This window comes from Montipora capricornis, chromosome 13 (genome assembly GCF_036669925.1).
Source record: "Montipora capricornis isolate CH-2021 chromosome 13, ASM3666992v2, whole genome shotgun sequence".
Classification (NCBI taxonomy): Eukaryota; Metazoa; Cnidaria; class Anthozoa; order Scleractinia; family Acroporidae; genus Montipora; species Montipora capricornis.
In genome coordinates, this window is record NC_090895.1 from 35,403,018 (window position 1) to 35,428,670 (window position 25,653).

A 25,653-nucleotide genomic window follows, 5' to 3' on the forward strand; every position below is an offset into this window, starting at 1 on the left:
GTTGCTACATGTATCTTGTACCACATCATTATCATTCTGTAGCCTATGGATATTAAAGAGCTCTTTTTTCTATATTTTTTCTTCCTTAAACAGCCACTGGAGATAAAGTCGCCCAGAAAATCTATCAAGATCTTACTGGCATTATGCCATGTGTGATACTGACAAATGCAACAAGTCAAATTGGGTGTACCTGTAAGTTTCTTTAAAGTTGAAAATCTCTGTCATAATAATATTATAAGCCCCTTGCCCCTTGCCCCAATCCCAAGTTATAAATCTTCCATTTATAGGCCTGTCTACTTGTCAAGACTATTAATCATATTTTGCTATTTAACTCAGACATGTAGTGAAATGTGAGCACTAGGATAACAAGTTTCACGTCATGTTTTATGACAGTCCCCTTAACCCTCTCTTCGACTTCTACACCACTTCACTGTTATAGAAGAAATGTTGCTGTGGGTTGAGTTTGTTGGTTCTCTACTCTGCTCTGAGAGGTTTTTCCCTGGGTACTCCGGTTTTCCCCTCTCCTCAAAAACAACATTTGCAGGCGTAGCTCAGTTGGCTTGTGCATGGCTTTCGGAGCAAGGGGTCCCCAGTTCGATCCTCGGTGACTTCAACGTCTGTTTCGACTTTCCTCTGACCCGTGTAGCAATAGCTTTAAATATCCGTGAAACGGAGCACTGACAGAAGGAGGAGGGTAAAAGGCGCACCGTTGGCTTCCATTGATACCAGTTTCGTTCAAGTTGTGTTCATGCTTTAGGGTTTGTAGTTGTTTTTTGCTAAAACATAGAAAACCATGTATCTGTTGTGCTTTGACAGCAAGTATAAATGGTCATGTTGGAGTACTTCACTATGTTCAGAATAGAAGTGATGTTGACTGGATATTAAAGAAGGGAAAACATGCACCCTATGTTCCACTGTTCAGATCTGATCAATTTGACGAGTAAGTGTCAAGTACTGTTAAACTTCTACATGCATCACCCTCTACTACATGTAGTTATCAGTGGGACAGGTACCTACCATGGATACTTAATGTCAGGGCTCCAGGCAGGGTTGCAGGGATTGCCACCCATGGGAGCGTTAACTCAGCCATGGGGCCAGCTGGCTGGCCCCCTGTGAGAGTTCCTGGACACATCCCAGACACATAACCTGAACGTATCTTGTTTATTGTTTTTGTCTGGCCAAAGGTTAAGCAATATCATAATAATATTTTTGTACAATATTATCGGTGCCAAAGATAATAAAAGAAAACACAATGACAGCAGATGGTTTACATACAGTTGTACATGTACATGAAGAAAATTGTGTACAGTTTGTTGCTTAAGCTTTGGCTTGTCAGCTACAGTATTTTAAGAATGATTTGCAACAGTTCTGCCCACAGTCTTCTATTAGGGTCTTGACAAACTGTGAGCCATAGGAGACTTGCATTTAAGCCTAAGCACCCATTTCAATAGCGCTGATAAACAATGTTAAGTCTAAGCACCCAATATATTAAAATGGTTAGTTTTCAATAACTGTGTGACTCGCAGGTTGATTAGCAGGGCTCCATATGTTGACTTACAAGTCCTGACATGGCTCGCCATGTTGACTCGCATGACTTGCAGCCATGGCTCGCACATTGTCCACACTCCTTTTGTTATTCAATGGTGTTGTTTTCTTTGTTTGACGATATGTCACATCCTTTTTCAGAAAACTGCTCAATCTCCTCATAGAAAAAGAAAAAATCAGTGGAGCTCTAGTAATAGCAGTTCCAAATGGAAAATATAGGCATTCTCCCAAATCAGGTACTCTATAATGCATTTGGTTAATGTATTATTGTGTTCAACGAAGGAGAATGCATTCTAAGCATATCAGTCCCACAGGGTATCGATCATGGTGCCATATGATTTCAGCTTTTGGACACCACACATGGCACACATGGCCTCAATCTCAAGTGTATGTCTTGCCTAAGGGAAGACAAGTGCTGTTGGATGGTGTTAATAACTGAATGGGTGGCGTGCTGGCAATACCCTGTGCTGTAGACACTGGGGTTGAGTCAAGCTGTTTGGCTATCCAGCAAGAAAGGCTATTGATATCCCACAAAACTGATATTGCATTACAACACATGTATTCCATAATAATAATATTGTTTATATTTAATAATATTATTAGCAACAAAAACACAAAAAAATAACTTACAGCGTGATACCCTTCATTTTATACTGGACAAATACTAGGAAAGGGTACAAAACAATTGTGAGGCCGCATCTCCCCAAAATAATATTATACAACTGCAAAGTACTTCAAGTGCCTCATCGATGATAAAACAGGAATCGAATGCTCCTCACTAATCCTTGATTACTGCCAGTTTGATAACACTGATGTCATAATAATAATGTTAATTTTACATGATCGCTTACATGACTTGTATCATAGGCCATGTTAATTTTAACAATGCCACATCCACTTATTGGTTTGTATATCATGTACGTTGTACTCAAAGATGTCATGAAGTAGTTAACCCTGAGATGTCAAATGTACACCACCAAACAATAATAATATTATCATTAGATTTGCTGTACACACATTTGTGAGCTTTTATACCCTTCTTTCTAGTTCTCCATTAATCTGTATCAAATCTCACAAAATATCTCAAGTTTTGTAGAGAATGTAAACATACTGTACTTATGCAACTCTAGTCCCTATTATTCCAAGAAAGCCAAAGCTACGCAGATACACACAGGAAAAAATAACAGATTCCCATTTTTGGATATTTTAGGGTATTTTGAAGAATACCAATAAAAATCCCAAATTTGGCAAAGTGAGACAAGTCCCAACCAGGGAATTCCCAACCAAGTTCCCTGACTGGGACTTGTCTCACTCTTTTTGTTGGTATTCTTCAAAATACCCTAAAATATCCAAAAATGGGAATCTGTTATTTTTTCCTGTGACATGTCATAAATTATAGTCTGCATAGCTGTCAGTGTTGTCAGAGCAAGCATTCATAGCCACAGTGGAATCCATCCTGTTATATGGCTGTGAAAGCTGGACTATGTCTGTAGCCCAGGAAAAATCCCTCAGTGGAACATATGAAGAATTCTACGTAAAGCCCTCAACATACACTGGAGCAGTCACACACCAAACGAACAACTTCAGCTTGTGGGTCACTGTTATCGTCATCCTGAGCCAAGTACGCAGAAACTTGTACTATGGGAACCAGTACATGGGCACCGTGGATGCGGATGACCGAAGACCAGCCACATCAACACATTGAAGAGGGATACTGGTGCTGCTGATACCAAGGAGCTAGCTTCACTGATGGCTGACAGGAAAACCTGGAGGAGCCTTGTGGTTGCTCATGTAGGGCGACCTACATGTAGTAGTAGTAGTAGTAGTAGTAGTAAACAAACAAACAAGGAGCAAAGACAGAAGGGAGCTCCAATCCCCTTGCGTCTTTTGCCCCTCATTGGTTTGGCTTCGCTGGTTGTTCGTTTGCTAGTACAAAACCACCAGCTTTTCTGTTGAGCGGCATTTTTTATGTCAGTCATACTGTTGGTAGATAGACATGCGTTATGTTTTATAGCAATACATGTACCGTATTCCTTTGATTTCAGGTTTCTCTCCAGATTATGAATGTCCCAACAATGGCTTTGGTTAGTATGACTCCAACCTGCAAATGGTTGATCGATAACTGGGTTTGCTCCTTTATTATCAATAACCATGAACCACCAGTTAAAAAGACAGCAAAAATATTTAGTAATGTCAGGTTGTGTGGATCTGCTGCTTTTTTGGCATACTTTAGTGGCTGGGGATAATAGTTTATTAACTAGTACTGTAAGTGCTGCAAACAGGAGTCAATTGATACCTTCTGATTTTGCATGTACACTGTAGTAACATTGGATGATCTACTCTGAGTGAAAGCTTTAAAAGCAGAATCACACTCTTCTACCACCAGCAAGCCTGTCGGTTGAGATTAGAATTCAATTGATGAGGTCTAGTTCCCGGTGTTGTGGTCAGTCCTGGGTGGTATCATGCTTGGGAGGATCAAATGCCCAGAAATACTAGCTACATCAAGTCACTCAAAAATCTGATTGTAAAAATTTGATGTGATATATGATACTCTTACGTACCTTGATACTACTCTGGTTGGGAGAAATTTGAATGTATCTTGGGTCTTGAATTGTAAATTTTTAAGTAATATGTCAAAAACGAGTGGGAGTGCTTCATTGGATTTCCAAACTCAAAAAAACATTTGGAACCACGAAGCCACAGTCCAAGTGGTTTACATGTTCTTGCGCATTTTGGAAATCCAATAAAGCATGATGCATGAGTTTTTGAAATTACTTCTCCAACAAAATAAATAATTATAATTTCAATCCCTTCTTTTCAAGTCAAAAATTTTTTGTACACCTCATGGTTGCTCAGAAGCATGTCAGAGCTGTGAGCAAGTATGCATTGCCGTGTCGGGATGGAGAATGCAGGGAGCAGATTTAGACCCCCTAAAAGCTGGGAAGAAGATTGTGTGGCCAGTGTGGAACCGAATTCTACCCATTATAAAAACAAATGGGCAGCTTGTATTTTCAAAGATTAGAATTATAATTAAGAGCCATTTTGTACTTGTTTTTGAATTTAATTGATTTCAAACCACACATGTTTGAAATTCATTAATTTAGTGAATCAATAAGTAGTGAACATTTCATTAGGTTTCAAACTCATCTGGGTGACCAGAATGGGGCGATGCAATTGGCTTATGAACTTATGAATTATTAATGACTTAGAGAGTTACATTCAAGTTTCTCTAAATCAGAGTAGCATAAAACTATTGTCTGATGTTCATGTATTATCAGTAGTGACTCAGGTATACATATACTTGCTTTTTAAATTTAAACTGTAATGGCTTTACATGTATCTCAAGGTGCTAAGAATAAGGTATACCCCCGGTAACTCTTGGCATTGCATGTCAAATGATATTTGCATAGCAGAATTCTTGTAATAATTTTTAATTTGAGAGGCTTTATTCAAAGCTGTAACATGATTCTGTTAAACATGTAGAAGAAGATTTGTTTCATTTTTGTGTCCTGCTTTTAGGAGCTTACAGTGATGACAGTGAGTTTAAAAATTGCAAAGTAAAGTGGAATAAAGGGGTAAGAGCTCTCAGACGTGCTGCCATTTGAAGGGATTTCTGGGTGACTGTGTATTTTGTGATTCAATTAAATTTCTGCCAGATTTCTCATAATCAATGTTTTGTACTAAAGGGAAGGGGTATTTTTCAGAATGCTGAACTCTGAATGGTTAGCTTTCAATTATGGTAGTTCATGTCTGCAGTAACTATTGGGTAGGTCTGAGCACTGAATTTTAAAATGGTTACAGGTAGCTTTGTAATAGTTATTGTTGCGTATATGTGCAGTTATTGGTATTCAGCATTCTGCAAAATACCCCTGCCACCTAATAAATGAAATAGAAGTTGTAGAAGGAAAATAGAAAAATTAATGTAACTATGGTAAAAACTGGAGGAAGAGAATTCAAGTACACTGATATTTTTTTCATTTACAGTACATGTACAGCATGAAACAGTTCTTGCTACTATTTTAGTGCAGTTGATCAGTCAGAAATGTTGGACTTCAGTTTGTTGCAAAATGACCTAAGACCTTGCAAAATTCATTGGATGCTTTTCCACTACAATAAGAACCTTTATTTCAAGAGAGATACGAAACAATGTTTAAAATAATGGAAATAATAATATAGAGTGTGGCGCCAGGTAGCTAACACAAAGTTAATTAAGGTGGCCCTTGTAACACTATAAACTCAAATCAACACATATCAAATCAATGAAGGGGGTAGTTTCTAAAGAAACTGTGGTGCTGCGTCGGTGCAGCTGCATGAGGAAGTAGTATACAAAAATTTGGATTTATCAACGGAGTTGATAATGTAAATTGGCCACCGTACAGAGATTCTAAAAGCTGATGTTTTGAGCATTTGCCCTTCACTCTGATGATGGGCTAACTCCGTTGATAAAACCAAATTTTATATCAAATCAATGTTGGCTTTTGATTTTTGAGGAGAGGGGAAATTAAACCAGAGTACCCACAGAAAAATCTCTCGGTGCAGAGTAGAGAACCAACAAACTAAAACTGCGTATGATGCCGAGTTTGGGAATCAAACCTGGGCCACATTGGTGGGAGGCGAGCGTTCTCACCAATGCGCCAGCCCTGCATCCCGATATGTTGTCACAGTGGTTCAATTTTTTCTGAGTTGCAGTTTCATCTTGATTTTTCTTTGTCTAATATTCATTATCATAATATGAAGCAAAGGGAAAGCTAAATTGAACTGGTTTAAAAAATATGGCTTAAGTAACTAATAAAATTATGTAACATGGCCACTTTAAATTTACACTGATCTATTCAATTAATCTGATAATCAATTGGATATTTCCCTTGGACAGAATTACATGTATTACCAGTAAGTTACTGGTAAATTTAATTGATAAAAATTAATTGTAAAGTAACCAATGTTTCTAAAGTTACTGAGTACCCTGTACTGCTGCTATTCATTATTTTGCGCAGTGTGGTTTAATAAAAAGTGCACTTGTTAACTTTGCATAGGTGTCACTGTTTTTAAATTGAAAGCCACTTAGCAATTGCTACCTATTATGGGTTTATGATGAATGTTCATTTTTTTGAGTCTTTGAATGAAATCTTTCTTTCATGCCTAGCTGCTGCAACACTACTTCCAATTATTATTAATAGTAACCATATAAGTAGTGGTCTAATATTTAAGTCTTGCCAAAGAGCTTATTATGGTTCAATTTTGCAGGGAAATGCAATGTCATTTAGGTACTATGACATTCCCATTTTTGCCCTAAACAATGAAAAAGAAGTAGATGCTCTTATTGAGGTAATAGTAAACAAGTTTTTGTTTGATTTGGTTGGATATTTGTGAATGTTACATTTGTAGGTTTTCAATTATCACCATAGAACTTGGGTACCTGTACCCAAAATTTCCGGACAATAGTGTACACAACCTAAAATTAATGCATTAAACAGTGCTCATTATTTTCAATGACAGTGTTTTGCTTTTGCAGTGTTATAAGAAACATAACAGTCAAGAACATCCTGAATATCCATTATGTGGTGTACAGCTCAAGGATTTTATGTTTGCTGCAAAAGATACTCCAACCTGCATGCGGAAAACACAAATGCCAAATCCGGAAGAAAGTAGGTCATTTGAGTTGTGTAAATGTAGTTCAGTTAAACTTGCTATGTGCAGGGTAAATGGATTACCAGTAATGAAGTAATAAATGTTGCAAAATGGGTGCCTGTTGCTGCAACAGGACTACCTGGTTTACTGTTCACACCCTTTTCGGTATTATGCTTCCTCAAATGATACACATTGTAGGCATGCTTGACATTTGAAATCTACTGTGTATACATGATATACAAAGGCATACTTAAATTCCTCATTTTTCCAGTGTAGATAAATAATTTATTATTATTATTATTATTATTATTATTATTATTATTAATATTATTGTCAGCTTTGATGTTCACTGTTCATTGTTCAATTTAAGGCGAAGGTACCACCTGTAGCCTCAGCTCTCAAGAACTTTTCGCAAAATTCTTGAGGTTCCAAGCAATGCCGCTTTCTGCAGAAATTCAGTTCTTCCAGTTCAGTTCTTCTTGACTTGATTTACTTTCATTGTTCATTTCAGTTTACAGTGTCCCCAATTAGCGCTCCAGCGCTAGAACGTCGAGACACTTAAATAAAGTTCCTTTCCTTTCCTTTCCTTTACTCCTATTTGCTGAAGACTCCATTGAAATTTCTTTGCCACCATACCCAAAGCCTCAATCACTATGTACATTACAGTAACATTTACATGCCATGATAACCGAGCAACTTCTCTTCTTAAAGGGGCTAGGTCACGCTATTTTAGGTAATTTTGTTTAATTTTGTTAATTATGAGCTCTAAACGTCAAATTGGCAGAAGAAGAGTCTTTCACTTGCAAAATCACGGCCACATAACAACTGAGAATGATTTTCCAGCTGTGTAAATGACATTTTGATATAGACTGATAAAAATTTGAAAAAAGGTGGGCCGACATTTTTCAAATTTACCCAAATTCAATCCATTTCAATCCTCTCCAGTTTTGTCCATCCATGTCCCTTCTTGGCTACCCTGTGTTTTGTTAGAGTTCTTCTATAGTTTTGGACAGTTATTTTGATATTTTAGTTAAATCTATGACCATTCGATCAGTGCTGAGATTGCCTAAAATTGCGTGACCTAGCCCCTTTAAATTCTGGTGCTTTTCCAACTTTTCCTTTTCTTTTTCCTTGATGCTGGCATCATGATGATGATGATGATTATTATCATTATTGTTATACTGATTGACTCAATTCCAGCAAATGGTATCATTTTGAGCAAAAACTTCAGTGTCTACTTAAAGGGGCTAGGTCACGCTATTTTGGGTAATTTTGTTTAATTTTGTTAATTATGAGCTCTAAACGTCAAATTGGCAGAGCAAGAGTCTTTCATTTGCAAAATCACGGACACATAACAACTGAGAATGATTTTCCAGCTGTGTAAATGGCATTTTGATATAAAGTGATATAAATTTGAAAAAAGGTGGGCCAACGTTTTTCAAATTTACCCAAATTCAATCCATTTCAATCCTCTCCAGTTTTGTCCATCCATGTCCCTTCTTGGCTTCCCTGTGTTTTGTTAGAGTTGTTCTATAGTTTTGAACAGTTATTTTGATATTTTAGTTAATTCTATGACCATTCGATAAGTGCTGAAATTGCCTAAAATTGCGTGACCTAGCCCCTTTAAATGCAATGACTTTGATTGAGTTAGAATGAAGAGGCCTAAAAATAATAGTCATCATGATTCAGGATAACAATGCCAATCCACTGAAGTGTTGACTGGCCGGCATCTTCATGTTTGGCAGCATTTTTCCCAAGCTTGCAATACACAGTGTTAGGGTCATGGAAATTGCATTTTGATATGCAGGCACACTGTAGTTGACTCCCTGTAGTACAGCTTAGGACTGACTAAAAATTTGATAAACTGTAACCATTCAATTGACGTTGTATGCCTGATTTTAGTGTCGATGGTGGTCTTGGGGGAGCAGGGGAAGTAGGGCTGGTGAATTGGTGAGAGCACTCGCCATCCACCGATGTGGCCTGGGATCGATTCCCGGATTCTACAGCATAATTATGTGGGTTGAGTTTGTTGGTTCTCTGCTCAGCGCTGAGAGGTTTTTTCTGTGTACTCCGCTTTTCCCCTCTCCTCAAAACCAATATTTGCAGGCGTAGTTCAATTGGCTAGTGCACAGCTTTTGGAGAAAGGGTTCCCCAGTTTGATTCTTGGTGACTTCAACGTCTGTTTTGACTTTCCTCTGATCTGTGTGGCTATACATGTACATGTAGCTTTAAATATCCTTGAAACAGAGCACTGACAGAGGGAGGGGGGTAAAAGGCCCACCGTCGGGTTCCATTGATACCAGTTTCATAACCGAAGGAACTACCAACGTTAAATAAAGTGACTTTGACTTTGACTTTGTGAGGATATAGAATTTTATCTACCAGTTTTTTACTGCAAAGAGGTCAACATCGGTCAATACATGTAAATAACATGGTGACAGATAACATCAGTTCAAGAACATCCAGGCTCTTTTTTGACATTTTAGGAAGAGTAAACCTAATAATTATGTATAACTTGTCTTTTTATATGCATTGTAGATGAGTTTTGTCAACCTCTTGGAGATCGCAATGTATGGGGATCACTGTATCCCATAAAAAAACCTCTGAAAGATCCTGAAGTTGTGATGCTTGCTGCTAAGGTACTGCACTACATAGGAATTGATCATTCATTGTGATGCCTTGTATACAAATTTTGATTATTTTGGGTGGATCGGGGAAGGGAGGGGGAGCGGGGCAACATCAGTAATGAGGTCTAAAACACTAAATCCATCCAGTTGAGATTAGTTGGTCAGGAGTATTTTATAGAATGGAGTAAAGAGTGAAAATGTAAGACTGCTAATCTCACAAAGAAGGTAATTTCAAAGTTAAAAAATGATCAAAGTACTTGAATTGTTGTCCTATTAAAGTCCTTAACCCTTTTGATGCATTCCCTTTTTTTCTAGTTGGATTCCACGTCATTTTTCCATGACTTCTCTCCAGGAGTGGACAATGATGGAACAGGAATCATAGTAGCATTAGCTGCAGCTAAGGTGCTTGGTGCAATGAAAAGAAATGTAAGTCCATATCTCCTCCATTACATGTATGTGCAGTTATACAACATGTCTTGTATTTATTCTTAAAGGAGAACTGAAGGCCAAAATCAGCAAATTTTCCAACATTTTTTTTTTGGAAAGCCTAACATAAGTAAAGTTAAATAATTCTTGGAGTTACAGGGGTATTTCTTCTCACCCTGTTTTTTACGAGAAAATTATGTTTGAAGTTGGGCTTTTGCCACTTTTTCGGCCTTTTTAGTGCGGGCGCAAAAACTGAATCAGCAGCCTGCTGTGATGAAACACTTTACTCTGAAGATGACTTCCACTCAGGTTGTCGAAATGTCAGTCAATGTCATCTCAAACAGTCCTTCTTAGGACTACACTCACCCGGACGATCGTACTTTACTTAATGATGAAACAAGGTAAACACAAGTGCTGCTGTGGATATTTCTTCGTTGTTTTGCTGTTTTCTTTTCAAAATTAGTGGTGTTCAGCCATTTCAGTTTGAACCAACTTATCTTCCTAATGAAGAGCCGACCAAATCGAAAGAAAATGAGGGAGATGTAGAGTTGTCTAAAAATTCTTAATGCCAGAGTTGGAACACCGAATGGTGTCTTTGTGGTGGAAACTGTGCAGCCATGTCCATGGCAGATGTTTCTTCACAGACTCAATATTCATGACAAACATCAGTCAAAACACTGCTTCTATATGGGGCACTCTCGCATTTCATCCCCATGTCATATGTCATAAGCTGCCAAAATGACTGCTGACTCCTCCATTCTGAGCCACAACGCTGATGGCCCAAAATCAGAATGGAACATTTTTTTAGGTGAAAAAACGATGGGTATGCCAGAAAAAGTTGGAAACATTATTTTGCATGGTCTAAAATGTAAATAGAAAGTGCAAGCTTATTTTTTTGCCTTCAGTTCCCCTTTTAAAGATGCTTTTTGTAGTATCCTATCCACAACTGTATTTATAATGACTGGAAATACATGTCATTGACTTGCCTGTAAACTTCATGCATTTGTATCTTCTCAGGGATCCATTCCAGTTCCCAAAAACCCCATTGTGTTTGTGTTTTTCCAAGGGGTGAGTTTATTTTGTTTAAGTCAAGTTGACCTACTGGATATGGTACCTGCTGTTCAAGGCATAATTATGTTTAATTCGTACATGTATATAATTGATTGTAGTATAATTATGAAAAAGTGATATTACATTATTTGAATTTAGTAAACCTCCTTTGTTAAAAAGGATGAACATGAATTTTAAAAAAGGAAGAAATTTATTGGCCTGTTTTTCTTTGCTAAAACATTTGGATCTAAAATTTAGTAATAATTAAAGTCACAGTTACAGGTCAGGAATTTAAATTATTATTCAATGAAAAGGTACAATGTAATCTTAACTGTAACATTTTTAACAGTCAGAGGACAACAATGACAACAAGGACTTTGCCCATTTATCCCTGTTTTGGCCCCCAATGATGAGTAAAATCATCTGGCGTTAGACATAATGAAACTTATCGCCAATAGATGAGCTTGGTAACTGTTGCCATGAGAGGTTGGTGGGAGCCCCAAGAAAAATACAAGGCACAGTAGCGAGGATTCCATGGCAACTCTGTGAGCAGGAGACTACCCTGCAAGTGGCCACCAACCAGCACCGTCGCACTGAAGGAACTTCAGTGGAGTCATACTTGCCTAACCCGATACTTGTGTACCTTGGTCCAACTCCTATGAGGGTGGCAAGGGCTCAGGGCACTAAATTTACAAAATACATGTAGATATCCAAAGCAGTAATCCTCAAAGACCAGCAAAGCAAGCAAATGCAAATATGGCGACTAAAGCTCACAGGCAACCACATGGCAAGGCAAGCCCCTGCAGTCATGAACATTTATCGAGAAGACTGCTAAATTACATTTAGCCACCTGTAAAATGTATAAGGGTAACTCTCAGGACTTAAAGGATTGATTTAAAGTGCCAGTGTTAGTTCTTTCATCAAGTTTGGGTTTTCATTAATCCAAATCTGAGGCACATTTTTAGCCACGCATTTTAGCTGCCTGAGGCAGTGTGGCCCAGTTGTTAGGGTGCTTGCCTTGAGACCCCGAGATCCCGGGTTTAAGACCTGCTCTGGCCACTCATTGAATTTGATTTTGGTAGGGCCTCGTTCAACTTCCGAGCTGCACTTGTAAAGAGCCAATTGGTTTGCCTCCACCAGTCAGGACTCTTAACAGTTGTTGTTGTTGTTGTTGTTCTGTTCCATCGTTTTGTTGTGTTTCACTGGCCCTGAAAAGCCTCTATGGGAAGCAGTCAATTCAGTATGTATATTCTAGGACTACAGTATTATGCAGAAGGAAATTATCTGTTTCCTTGGATCCTGTTTTGTGTTCTGAATGAACAGAGTAGCATTCTGTTTACCCTGCCATTGGTGGTAGTCAAGAACGGAGAAAATTTTTGGCTTTCGAGTCATAGGCACAAAACATTAAGTAAACAAAATATCTTGAATAGGTTTTCCAAAACAACATGTACATGTTGTGTGGCTCATGTACTGAGGCAACCTACATTTAAGAACCTATGTGCAGAAGAGAAAATTAATATAATTATTTTTAATTATGTGCAGCCACATTGTAGGTACATCTGTCTGCTTAATTACCTTTTCAAAGCTTGAATTAAATCTCTGCTATGTAATAAATATTATAGATACATCTTGTTTATGTGTAGGAAAGCTGGGATTATATTGGTTCATCTAGAATGGTTTATGACATGGAACGCAATGACTTTCCTGCCAACGATCAAACGTGGAAGGTAAAGATTTTACATATTGATATGCAAAGCAATAATTATTACTCCCTTACCCATTCATTATGTCGCTAGTAGAGAAAGGAGTCTTTGACTCGACTGATGAAGACATTGTGATAACATCAAAAATTAATATGTCTATTTAAAGTATGATTAATCTGAGTCAGTAATTTTTTGTGGATCAGGGTATGCTTCCAGGGCAGAGAACAATCTTTTCGATAGAACACAGGGGTCCTTCCATGTAAAGTTATATTGAATGTCACAGCACCTTTCAAGTTTTCTTGTCCCTAGACTGCAAGCAGTCTCTCTTTTGCTCTAAAATAATTATTGTTTAAAGGGACACTTCAAAATGGCTGAAACTGCTGGTTGCAACACCTGTGGTATTTGCGACCCGCAGCTTCAGTCACCGAAACTTCAACGTACAACTGTATTCGTTCGTTTTATTGATTCCAGAGCAAAAGAGAGACTGATCGCAGTCTATCTTGTCCAAAGACGTAATCATTCTACAAGTTTAAATGTTTCAATGGTTACCTTTGCTCACTTTGAAAAGGATGTCTATTAACTGATTACTTTTGAGATGGTTGAATAGCAAACAAGCATTACACACTTTTGTCCCTTTAAGATTTTTTCTGTCAAACTTAGGTTGGAAATGGAAGCACCTTCAAAATGAAGACTTCAAATATTAAGTACTTCATAGAGCTCAACCAATTGGGGCTCTTGGATGATGAAGGATCCTTGTGGGCCCATTCAGATCCCATCTCTACCACTAAGCACCAGGTGCTGTGAGGTCTTGTTTATTATATCTCAACAGTAATGAAATCAGTTCAATGTTACCTCTTAAGTTTTATTAATATGTATACCAGTACATCTATCACAGGAAGATAACCTTCATAAAGAAAACTTGCTATCCAAATGCACACAATAGTTTAGGACTTTGCCACCCATAGAAATGGAACATCACATCTTAAAGCATGCACTACAATGCTACAACTGGAAATAATGTTACATGTAAATTTTTGATTTATTTGGTGTTCAACAGTCCTTTCTTAAAGAATAGACCATTTTACAGTTGTGGCTAAGTTACCTGGCCTAAGAATGGAAGCGAGGCTGCTGGTAACCCTGCTTTGATACAAACCTTTGTGCTTTTCTAATGTTAATGTAGACTAATTAGAATTACAACAACACACTTCAAATGATGATAAAAGCACTGAGGTCTGTATCAATACAAGGGTCACTGGCAACCTCGCAGCCATTCATAGGCTAGGTCACTGAGCAAACAACTGTAAAATGGCCTATTATCAGTTTTTAGATAATTTATTCAACACATTACAATGTATTTTGGCATATTATGGACTATCCACGGCCGTTAATTGGGTGAAATGCTTCAGAGTTTATGCATGTTTTTTTTCGCCCTGTGGATCAGATGATTATTGGTAGGCATCACCAGGTTGGGGCTTGTGACAAATCCTTTTAGTCAACTACACTGTAAAACCCTAAGAAAGTGAACTGTATTGATGCTACATATTATTATATTGAGGCACCCAATTTACTATCCAAAATTAATTTATATCTTACATAACTTTTTGTAACAATTCACTGTCAATCTTTTCGCCTGTTTAGTTTGTTTAGTTTATTAAGCTACTTATTATCAATCAATTGTGTAACTATATTTATCTCTGGATGCTAATGATTGTATTTTATTTATAGTTTATTCCTGTCGTTTTTCATAGTCTGTTATTTGAAGCTTACAAATTGGTTTATTTTCTTCTTTTTCCCTTTTTTTCCCTGCATAACTCACCTCGACTAGCTTACGCTATACGCGAGTTGTACATGTCCTTCTTTTAATTGTTAAATATTAATAAAGTTTTATTGTTGTTGTTTTGTTTGCTACAGTAACTGTATATTTTTATTATCGTTTTGAAGGTTGAAAAAATCATCACAACACTTAACATGGCAGCAAAAAAATACAAATTGAATGTCAAGAAGCCTGCAAGGCAACCACTTCCACCAGCTTCGTTTCAGAGATTTTTAAGATATAACAGAAAAATCCCAGGGATTGTTCTCACAGATCATAGCAGGGAATATACAAACAAGTAAGTAACATTGTTTTAGAGCGGTTTTCAAATGTGTGTCGTAAAACCAAAACCATAGTAATTACTTTAACCAATCAAAAAGGACGGAGACAATACAGTAAACCAATCAAAACTCGAAGTAATTACACGTAGCCGACACAAAAGGCGGGAAAATGTGCACGCGCGAGCCACAATTGGTTTTGGTTTCACTTCTGATTGGTTGAAAAAGTGGCGCGAAAAATTTGAACCAATCACTGAGTGAAGTAGATGCAAAACCAAAGTAATTCGCTAATTACTTTCGACACTCAATTGAAAACCGCTCTATATAGTTCAACAGTAATACTGGTAATTATTGTTTTTAATGTCCAGGCGTCTTCATGGAATTGATCCTCCAGGTGAAAGTAGATATGAGAAGGACTGTTGAAGGCTACTTGAGCCTGGCAAAAGGCACAAATAAGAAATTATCCTTTGATGTAAACTACACTCACCTGAATGACTAAAATTACTTTTCCATCAAGGGAAATGTCATCCCTGGGTTCAACTATGTAAGAATGCACAATTAAACTGGAAGTTTGTGTTTGATGATAAATTTTTATTCCTCACACAACTCTGGGAGCTTTTGTCAAGCTGGCCACCGCCAACTGACTATTTTATTTCACAACCAAACACAACCTAGCATGGTATACAATACAAAATGAGTACAAACTCAATGAAGAATATCCAAATTAGTCAAGGCTTGGGTGGGAACTGACACTCTGAAATTTAGTCAGACAGAAAAAAAGCAACTGATTAAAGCACTGAACATGTGGCTTAAGGTCCCTCGGGCCAGACCCCAGAGGCATGTGAGAAAACATTTTCCACTTCATCCGTTCCTCAGTCAGTGGAAAATACAACTTTTTTTCTAATAATAATAATACTTATTATTATTTTTAAATTACTCAGCTTAGAGATTTAAAATGAATGTTTTTGCAGATTCTATAACAGCCGATTTGATGATCTATACCAAGTGGGAGGAAATTTTCCTAAAGAGAATGATACAGTTTACCTCATAACAAATTTTACAAAGGTAGTACCTTGAATACTAGAGCTTTAGATGATTTTACAGTACCAGGTTTTATCTGATGTTTATAAAATAATTATAATAATTATGTACACAGGCACACAATGTAGATAAAACTGAATACTATATGCATGTACCCTGAATCACACTCATGCCTCCCAGTGCAATGATTAGTTACTGTTACAGTAGTAAAATTAATGGTTCAAAGATTTTTTTTTTCTTGAAAATAAATTAATACATTAATAAATCATTACCTTAAAAAGTCAGAAAATTGCATGATAGAGCTTTGACTTCATTGGGTAGTAATAATTTTTTATTGAATGTTACATGTAATAACTTTCACTTGGTCACAAAATTTCACAAAGTAAATATTTAGATGTACCGGTAACTATTGAATTATTATCATTTAAGAGCTGGGTTTTTTGATCAAGTATGAAAAATGATATTGAGGTCATCCATCTGTCTTTTGGATTGCTTCCTTGTTCATTGTTTCATTCCTTCATCCATCCATGTATCCATTCCTCTGTTCATTCTTCTTTGCTTAGTTTTGTCCCATCCGTCCATCTTTCCTTTCTTCTCGCTTTCTTCTTGCTACAGGCTTTACAATTTAAGTGAGCACTGTACAGACCAAAAGGCCAGGTCACCACACTAGGAACTACCGTACATCCCCTCTGCTTTTTTTTCTCAGTTACATGCTCTGCTATATTTTTCTTCTGACAGAAACTTGCCAAGGTTGCAGTGACTGTAGCTACTGCACTATACAAGCTAGCTAATGATGATCAGGCCCCAAAATATGATATTAAAGTTGACAATGATACTGAGGCAGTTGTGAGTATTAATGTGCAATTTAATGTTTATTAACCCATTGACCCCTGGGGATGATACTTACTCGTCAACTTGAGGTATCCTAGGGCGACTGAGGGGTCAGTGGGTTAACCAGTCAAAACCACATGTGCAGTGTATGTCCCCTCCCTTAAAGATTACTGACAAAAAATGTCTGAAAATGCCTTGTAGGTGGATTTGGTCATTCCCTGTATTCATCTTACACTGTCAGTTATTTACTAGAGAGTTTACAGTATGTTCTTTATACTGGTCCAAATGTGGCTGCTTTTTGGCAGAATAAGGAAAATACCAGTAAAAGTCACTCACAATGGTTTGGCCAGCTGCCCGCTAGTTCATTTTACTACAAAAATCACCGAACTGTGGAATGGGCTCAAATTTTTATCAATCAATCAATCAATCATTTATTTTAACACGTTACGTCAAGGAGCTATAAAACTCGTTCAAAATACGAACGTGTATAAATAAAATCTATAATAATTACAGCCATATAATACAATTCAATTCTAAAAACAACAAAAAGCTACATACTAAAAACGTGACTTGGGAAACTCTAAAACTCATTCTAAAAGCAGTTAAAAGCTACGATTGTACACTATAAGACACGTTCTAAAAAACTGCAATCCTGCAATTTACTTTTGAAGTCACTAGAATCACTTGAAAGACGCACATGAGAAGGCAAACTGTTCCATAACTTAGTTAATGAATAAGTAACAGAATTCTTCTTAAATTTACAATTAAATTTAGGTAATTCAAAATTCAAGCCCTCGCCTCTTAGCCTATACGGTGTATGCCTGTATTTAAAAAGGCTAGCAATATATGTAGGACCCGTACCATTTAGACATTTAAAAAGAAGTATTAACGCCTGATGTAAGCGCCTACTATATAAAGATGTCATGCTAGCCGCAGTGAGCAGTTTGTCGTATGACATTGACTTGTTGTGCCCGATTAATGTTCTCAAAATATAACAGTTGCCATCTTCGAGACGGTTGCGTTGACCCGTACCTATGCCAACAAACAAAGGACCACAGTATTCAAGATGAGGTAATATAAATGCTTTATAAAGTTTTATCATTGCATCATGAGGAAGAAAACGCCTTATTTTTCTCAGAGCAGAAGCCTTGGCATAGGCTTTCTTTAGTTGATCTGATATGTGTTCTTTATAGGATAAGTCCTTGTCTAAAGTTACTCCAAGAATCTTAATAGATCGGAGAAATTCTATTTGAGCGTTATTAAGAAATAAAGAATAATGATAGGCACAGGGTCCGACAGATAATGCTTGAGTCTTAGCACAGTTCACTGTTAAATAGTTGGACTCAAACCACGACGAAAGAGCCTGGAGATCCTTGTTGAAGGAAAATTCTAGAATGGTGGGAGATACATCTGACAGGTAGGCAGTCGTGTCGTCAGCGTACAGCCGCAATGAGACATTAGGAACACAAAAATTCAAATCATTAATGAATATGTTGAACAACAACGGACCCAATAGTGAACCTTGAGGAACGCCAGATTCAACTGTTTTGAAGTCAGAGCATACGCCATCTAATCTGACACATTGTTGACGACCTAGCAGGTAGGTGGACATCAGTTCCAAGGCACGTGTAGAAAAGCCATAGGCCTTCAACTTCGCGAGCAGAAGGCTATGGTCTATGGCGTCAAACGCTTTGCTCAAGTCCACAGCGACCGCCGCTACAGCTTCCTTGTTATCAATACTGCTCCTCCAATCTTCCGTCATTTTTAGCAATGCAGTGCAGCAAGAGTGAGTTTTCATAAATCCAGATAAGTTTGAAGACAAAACGTTATGAAATGCATTCCAAGTTTGGTCGTAAATGACTTTCTCAAACACTTTAGATAGCGAAGTTAATATTGAGACAGGGCGGTAGTTTGCTTTGTCTGTGTCAACTCCCCGTTTAAAGACAGGAGTAAGGCGCGCTTGCTTCCATTCAGACGGCAATGAACGATTCAGGATACAGAAGTTGATCAAATTAGTCACCCTTTTCGGCAAGTACTGGGGATCCCAAACGCAAGATTCGTGGTGAAATACCGTCTACCCCAACTGCCTTTCTCAGATTAAGGTGATCTAAAATGTTACAGATATATGAAGTACTGACTGGGGAGTAATTAAACTCGCTTGAGAAACGAACATTGCTTATTGCCCTTATACTCGGATGGTCAGTGTAGTCAGTGTCAGATCTATGCCCTAGCTGGATAATATTGGCAAAGTAATCACTAAAGACTTCGGCCACATGCCCAGGGTCGGAAACAACGCCACTGTCCTCAACGAGGATGACGCCTTGTATGTTTTTACCTGAACTAGTTGGCAAAAGGGGCTTCATTTTCCTCCAAAATTCGCCCGGATGTTTAGCACTCAAGGAGGTGTCACAGCAGAACCTTTTCACAGCATTGCACTTTAGCGACGTAACTTTGTTACGTTGCCGCTTATAGTCATCCCAAGAAGTAGATGTAGGATTTCGCTTGTGGCGCTTGAATAATTTATTTCGGTGCGAAATTTCACGCAGCAAATCAGGTGATATCCATGGTAACTGGTCGCCTCGAATCCACTTTTTCTTTAGGGGCACGTGCTGGTCAAGAACATCTTTGAAAAGTGCTCGCCAATGAGCCCATACATCATCGGCATTGTCGAATGTGTAGGCCGAAGACCATGGGACCCTTTTTAAATCAGCCAAAAAGTCAGGCAATTTAAAATTCTTCATACTCCTAAACTCGATCAATCGCGGCTTTGGCCTTGAATTCTTATTTTTTCGCACTGTAAAGATTAAGTCGTGATCACTCAGTCCAAGGTGTAAAGAGCGACTTGTAGCATAACGTTCCGCATGACTAGTTAACAAGACTTCGATGAGACTTTTAGATGTTTTAGTTACTCTTGTCGGGTTGTCGATTCGGTTTGAGAGACAGAATCGATTACAAAAGTCAACCAGCCTTGTATCAGGAAAACGGCCTTCGTCTCTGTTCTCATACATGTCCATATTGAAGTCTCCAAGTAAAAGCAGTTCCCTTCTGGTGTTATACATATTTTCGGCAGCTGTTGATAGGGAAGCGAGAAAGTCAGATTCCTTGCACTTAGTTGGACTTCTGTAACAACCACACACTATAAAGCGACTGTTGTTGGAGCCCTTGACATCCAAACAAATGGATTCAATATTGCTACTTTCAAGTTTTAAGCGTCGATATGCCGAGAGGTCATTCCTGATGTAGGCAAGCAGACCTCCAGCCCCCTTCTTACGATCTTTGCGAATGGTGCGAAATCCTGGGTGTGAAACCAAGTGCGAAGAGACAGTACTGTCAATCTTTGTTTCGGCTAGAAACAGAATATCAAACATATTTCTATTTAGCAACTCTTTGACCTCATCGATTTTGTTAACCACGCTGTTAATGTTTAAGTAACCGATCTTGATATTGAACTTATAGTAGCCACTTATGTTCGATTGGTACCAGTCCAAAGAGTCGCTATCGTTGTCTTCGATATCGTCATACTGGCTGCTTCTCCTACTTCTATTTAGCTCTGTATCCAAATCAAAAAAGGAATCAGATAGCGGCGGAAGTCCACATCGTGTGCAATTCCAAAGGTTAACGTCTAACTTCAATTTTCCTGCTTCGCATTTGTAATGAAAAGATCCAGAACATAGATTGCATGTCAATTCCTTTTGGTTTAGCCGTATAGTTTTATTGCACGCTAAGCAACTCTTCTTGACTGCAATATTTTGCACTGACTTTTTTCTTCCAGTTTTTGCATCATTAGGACCGGGATTTGTTTCAACGTCACCAGCAAGAACGAGACGATCTGTGACAATCGAGTTGGAATAGTAAAGATGACTTCGTTTAGATCTTTTGATCTTCCCGTTGAGTTTTATGTCATCGCCGCACCCACTTTTTGTTGCTGCCCCGCCCATTTTCGTCGAAGAATTACATTTGTAAGTTGGTATGTGAGCCAGATAGTAATGTGCACCATCTGGCTCACAAACGAACTTAATTCTTTGATAAAAATGGGCGGAGCAGCAACAAAGAGTAGGTGTGGTGACGATATAACAATTTGAACCCATTCCACAGTTTGGTGATTTCTTAGTGTGAAATCAATGAGAGTACCTGCTATTGTGGATGAAAAACAATTAAGTCAATGTGATAGATGCCTATCTGAAGATCTCCAACAGCAGTGTCTGACTTGTGAAGTGAATTTTCAGTATAACAGAATGCTTATTAGACTAGCATTAATTTGTCACTGTTGTCAATAATAATGATTACTATTATTTTTATTGCCGGTGAACATTACAGTAATAATAACACCCATTTTTCCTGTTTAAGGCGTGTAATGTGTCTCAAGAAGCCATGCTCTTTGCACCGGGTAACCAAACTGTGGTATTGATGTTGATGCAACGGTGGTGGGTTTTTGTACCAGTAACCAAGTAATAAGAAGAATAAGTTATTACTATTAATGTGTTTTCATTTTCTATTAGATTGGACATCTGGCGTACTGCTTTTTTATCCGCTCCAACTGTCCTCTTTATAGGGAAGTGTTTACAAAAGAAACTTGGAAGAGTCTAAAAACTTGTAAGTTTAAACTTTTTTGCCACAAAATATTCTTTAGGTCTCCAGCAGAACAAATAACCAGAACTGTATCATGTGATTTTGTTGAACTGAAGAAAGTACTAAAATGAAAGAAAGTGGCCTTAAAAGGATCAAAGTTAATTTAGTCCAAGGGTTTTCAAGAAAGTTTACATTTGAAGTCCAAGAACCAAGAACTACAAAAGACATGCCCTCTAAATAGTTACATGTAAATGTAATGTTAAATGCAATTAAAAGGAAGTGATGACAAAGAAGGCTTGATGGGTCACAAGTAGAGAGTGGATGGCTTGGAGATGCATGCACTGTGCGTGCACCCTTTCCCTTTCCAATAACATTATTGGAAAGGGGAAGGGGGGCATTATTACTTCTTTCCAGTGATACTTTAGTGTTATAGGTTCCTTCTTTCTAATGAAGGTTCTCATGAATAGGTGGACATTATTAAATATGGGAGCCCTTACATGTGCCTTGCTCTGTTGTGCGACCCCCACCACAGCCTGTTTCTCTGTTGTGGTGAAATAGTGATTAAATAAATACATAAATGTAGATATCACAGGCAGCTAACCTCCTCTTTGCTTATTGTTTGTGAACCCATTCACTCCTTAGACGGACCAGGACTGCTACAGTTGACAATTAAAATTGCCTGGTGTTAGACAGAGTAAAATCTGTTAAAGTCTCACTCCCAGGGGTCAATGGGTCAATGAATCACACACGATTTTAAAGCCTTGATATCCCTCTGGACTCAGAGCCTTTCATTTATTTTTAGTCCACAGCTTGTCCATGAATCAAAACTAATTATGATAATCACTTCCTAACTTTGCAGATGAAAAGACATTTCCACGTTATGTCAGTGTGAATAAGGTAATGAACACATTTACTACAACAATCCATTCCCTTCTGCTTTACTTCACTGGCTACCGCTGGCATCCAAAAAGCGAAGAGTGTTCTGATTCTGAGGTGTGTAGTGTTACCATGTTGTCCGTTTTTCCCAGCTTTTAGCCCTTTCCTCGCTGAAGCTGCCCTGTTAAAGTGGGGGCTGGACATTTTGTTAACCAGCGAGTCATGCAAGCCATGCAAATTTCACATTGTAAGTCTAAGCACCCATTTCTGATAGCAATGATAAACAGTTTTTAAGTCTAAGCATCCATTTTAAAACGGTTATAGCATGTTGACTCGCATGGCATGCATGTTGGCTTGCACGACTTGCAGCCATGACTTGCATGACTTGCATGGCTTGCTGGCTTGCACATTGTTCTCACTAGTTAAAGTGCCTATCACTTCAACAAACTTTTTCAATAATTATTAATTTATTGTCTGAAATTGTCCTCAAATATATATTTGTGTAGTTTTTGGAACCTTTTCATTGAAATTTCCCCTTTTTATTGGCTTTGAAAGATGGAAAAAATGGTCATACTTTGATCAATCACTGACAGAAGCTCATGACCTGGTTCAGAGCTGGGGATTTTTAGTATTTGGATGTAACATATCATCATCAATCATTTGTCCAATTTTGATCCGGGTTTATCCCGGCCGGTAAACGGGGGTGGCCGGATTTACCCCACTTTGTCAGCAATCTTTCTAACTCCACTCTCCATCTCACTCAATTCATGGCATCCTTTTTCTCCAAACGAACGCTCTTGCTCTCCTTCTCCGCTTGCGTCTTCCACGCATTCTTTAGTTCGTGCATTTTCCCATGCGTGCAACTTCGATCTTATTTTTGTCCACATTTGGGGATAAAATTGGGGTCCTAAAATCCCCAGCTTTCTTCCAAGGAAAAGAGTTTCATATGCTTCTGTAACCGAGCAGTTAAGGGGAATGGATTCAATTCTGGGTTGGCGTCACAAATTTATTTGCATCACTGTTTTCAAGAACTATTTGTGACAACCCAGTGGCGAACCCATTCCTCTTTGCTGCTCAGTTTTGGATCGAAGTTGTACCACTTTTCCTGTCTTTCAAAGCCAATAATAGACTCAAATTTCAACGAAAAGGTTCTGAAAACAACATGATGTATTTGGGACGATTTTGGAGAAGTTTTGAGAGGACCTACACTGTAGATAATGTTAATCCTTTCCGTCTGGCGCTAGACGGAGTAAAATCTACAAGTGTCACTCTTGCGAATGAAAGGTTTACCCTTTTGATCTTATCATAATTTTATCATTAGCGCCATTGTTTCTTGTGTTAGCATTGTATGAGAAAAGCATACTGCACTGTTTTGCTTTTAAGGACGGTGCCTACTAATTCAAAGATATTTTTGCCCCGGTTTATGATTATGCAGCAAATGTAGATCTTAACAATTGTTATTGAAATCCAAAAAGAAAATTGGGGGTAACCGTGCATTTTTCAAAGATAATATTTGTAAAAAGCTTTAAAATACAAAGCAATGTATGGCAGTCTTTCTCAAATTGAAGCTTAAGTATCTCTCAAAAATGCATGATTACCCCCAATTTTCTTTTTGGATACCAAGAGTAGTTACTAAGATCTACTTTCTCTTGATAGTTTTAAACCACGCAAAAATATCACTGTATTGGTAAGCATCACCGATAGGAAACCTGAGTATCTCGAGATGCGCAGAACGTATGCGCAATGACAATAGTAGGCACCTTCCTTAAGCGTGATAATTTTGAGACATTTTCAAGAAGGCTCAACAATGCAAATCAGAGTCCCTTGGTTTTTATAGTTTGAGATGGATAGTTTATGGTGCTAAACTCCACAGCTTTTTAGTTAGTTTGAAAATTAAAATTTTTCTCTTTTGAGATGGAAATGCTCAACTGATAGACTTTTATTTTGAATTTCATTACTGCCTGTTGCCTTTAAACTGACTGATTTTACTGCCCAAGCATTACAAACTGATGACATTTCCAGGTCATGTACATCAGAAAGTGGGAAATTAAAACTTCTCCATTTTATCAAAGAAGGTTGTCTAATCTCTGATCCCAAGCAATGCCTTGGTTAACACATTGGTCTTGTGTCATCCAATATGTCAGTGACATCATGGTTACATGCCAGCTGCTGCATTGACTAATGCGTTGTTTGGATCAAATTGACTATTTGACTATGCTCTCATATGCATCCCACTAGAAACGCTGAGAATTGCATGTAAATCCAATTTTTTTTAAATTATATATTAATATGATTACTTAGTTTGATGTAATTGTTCTCAAATAACAGGGTGTTGTTAAAGCTGATATGCAAGGAAAGGATTCAGGGAGTGATGGTATCTGTGTGAGTGGGTCAGTCTTTTACTCACCGGCTGTCTCCCCTGCATTCGTGTTACAAAAGTATGATTCAACTGAGTACTCAACTTGGGCCGAAAGCGTGTAAGTAAAGTAATGAAAACTATGCTTTTGATTGAGAGGCTTCTCACAGTTAATCTGAATAAAAATTTAATATCTGTTTAAGTTGTAAGAAACTGCAGTGTCATTTACATTTACATGTTTTCTCCGAATAGTTTTAGGTATCCACTTTGAGTTTTTCACTCTTCATTGAGGAAACAGGATTACATTTAAATTACAGGATATAAACAATATTATTTTATGATCACTGACTGTAGTTTGGAATATGGGTTTCTAAAGTTTGATCAATTGCAGATGCTATAGTTGGAGAAAAAGAAGGTGATGTCTGACAAGTGTACAGTCACTGTGCTAATTTTTATTATTGTTTTTTTTCTTTAAACTATCTTTCACCCTCTTCTTTCAGATGGGGCAATGATCTGACTGTACGGCTTTTTCTTATCGCCAGCCCTCAGTTGGAAGTATGTATTATATGATTTTGAACCTTAATAAATTTTGGAACATCTCTTATTATATGGCAAGCAATTCTCAGGTTAAATCGCTCAAAGAAACAATGCCATACACTACAATAAACAACTTACTAACCTCACTTACTCGGGTCTGTACTGGGGAATATTGGCCCTTGGTCATTTTTGTAAGGACCAAGCACACTGCCACAACCTCAGGCCAATATTCTCCAGTACGGCCTCGCGCTTGTTAGCAAGAGGTCAATCTTATCTTCAACCACCGGTATGTCTCATTGTCAACCTGGTCTCAGTGTGAACCTTAACTTATGTTTCGGCATCAACAAAATTTATGACCCACAAAACAGTTGTG

The 25,653-nt window shown here is 37.8% G+C and overlaps 1 protein-coding gene across 1 annotated transcript in view; it reads left to right on the forward strand.

Annotated features, from left to right (window-relative positions):
* LOC138028364 (nicastrin-like) overlaps positions 1–25,653 on the forward strand; it is a 29,759-nt gene that overhangs the window by 1,928 nt on the left and 2,178 nt on the right. The window contains exons 2-20 of the mRNA XM_068875867.1: positions 94–192; positions 817–940; positions 1,687–1,781; positions 3,591–3,629; positions 5,065–5,120; positions 6,790–6,870; positions 7,058–7,190; positions 9,712–9,812; positions 10,116–10,226; positions 11,244–11,294; positions 12,920–13,003; positions 13,640–13,774; positions 14,921–15,090; positions 16,042–16,135; positions 16,850–16,957; positions 21,442–21,535; positions 22,371–22,504; positions 24,716–24,864; positions 25,244–25,298. Coding sequence (XP_068731968.1) covers positions 94–192; positions 817–940; positions 1,687–1,781; positions 3,591–3,629; positions 5,065–5,120; positions 6,790–6,870; positions 7,058–7,190; positions 9,712–9,812; positions 10,116–10,226; positions 11,244–11,294; positions 12,920–13,003; positions 13,640–13,774; positions 14,921–15,090; positions 16,042–16,135; positions 16,850–16,957; positions 21,442–21,535; positions 22,371–22,504; positions 24,716–24,864; positions 25,244–25,298 — 1,913 coding nt within the window. The remainder of the gene's footprint in view (positions 1–93; positions 193–816; positions 941–1,686; positions 1,782–3,590; positions 3,630–5,064; positions 5,121–6,789; positions 6,871–7,057; positions 7,191–9,711; positions 9,813–10,115; positions 10,227–11,243; positions 11,295–12,919; positions 13,004–13,639; positions 13,775–14,920; positions 15,091–16,041; positions 16,136–16,849; positions 16,958–21,441; positions 21,536–22,370; positions 22,505–24,715; positions 24,865–25,243; positions 25,299–25,653) is intronic.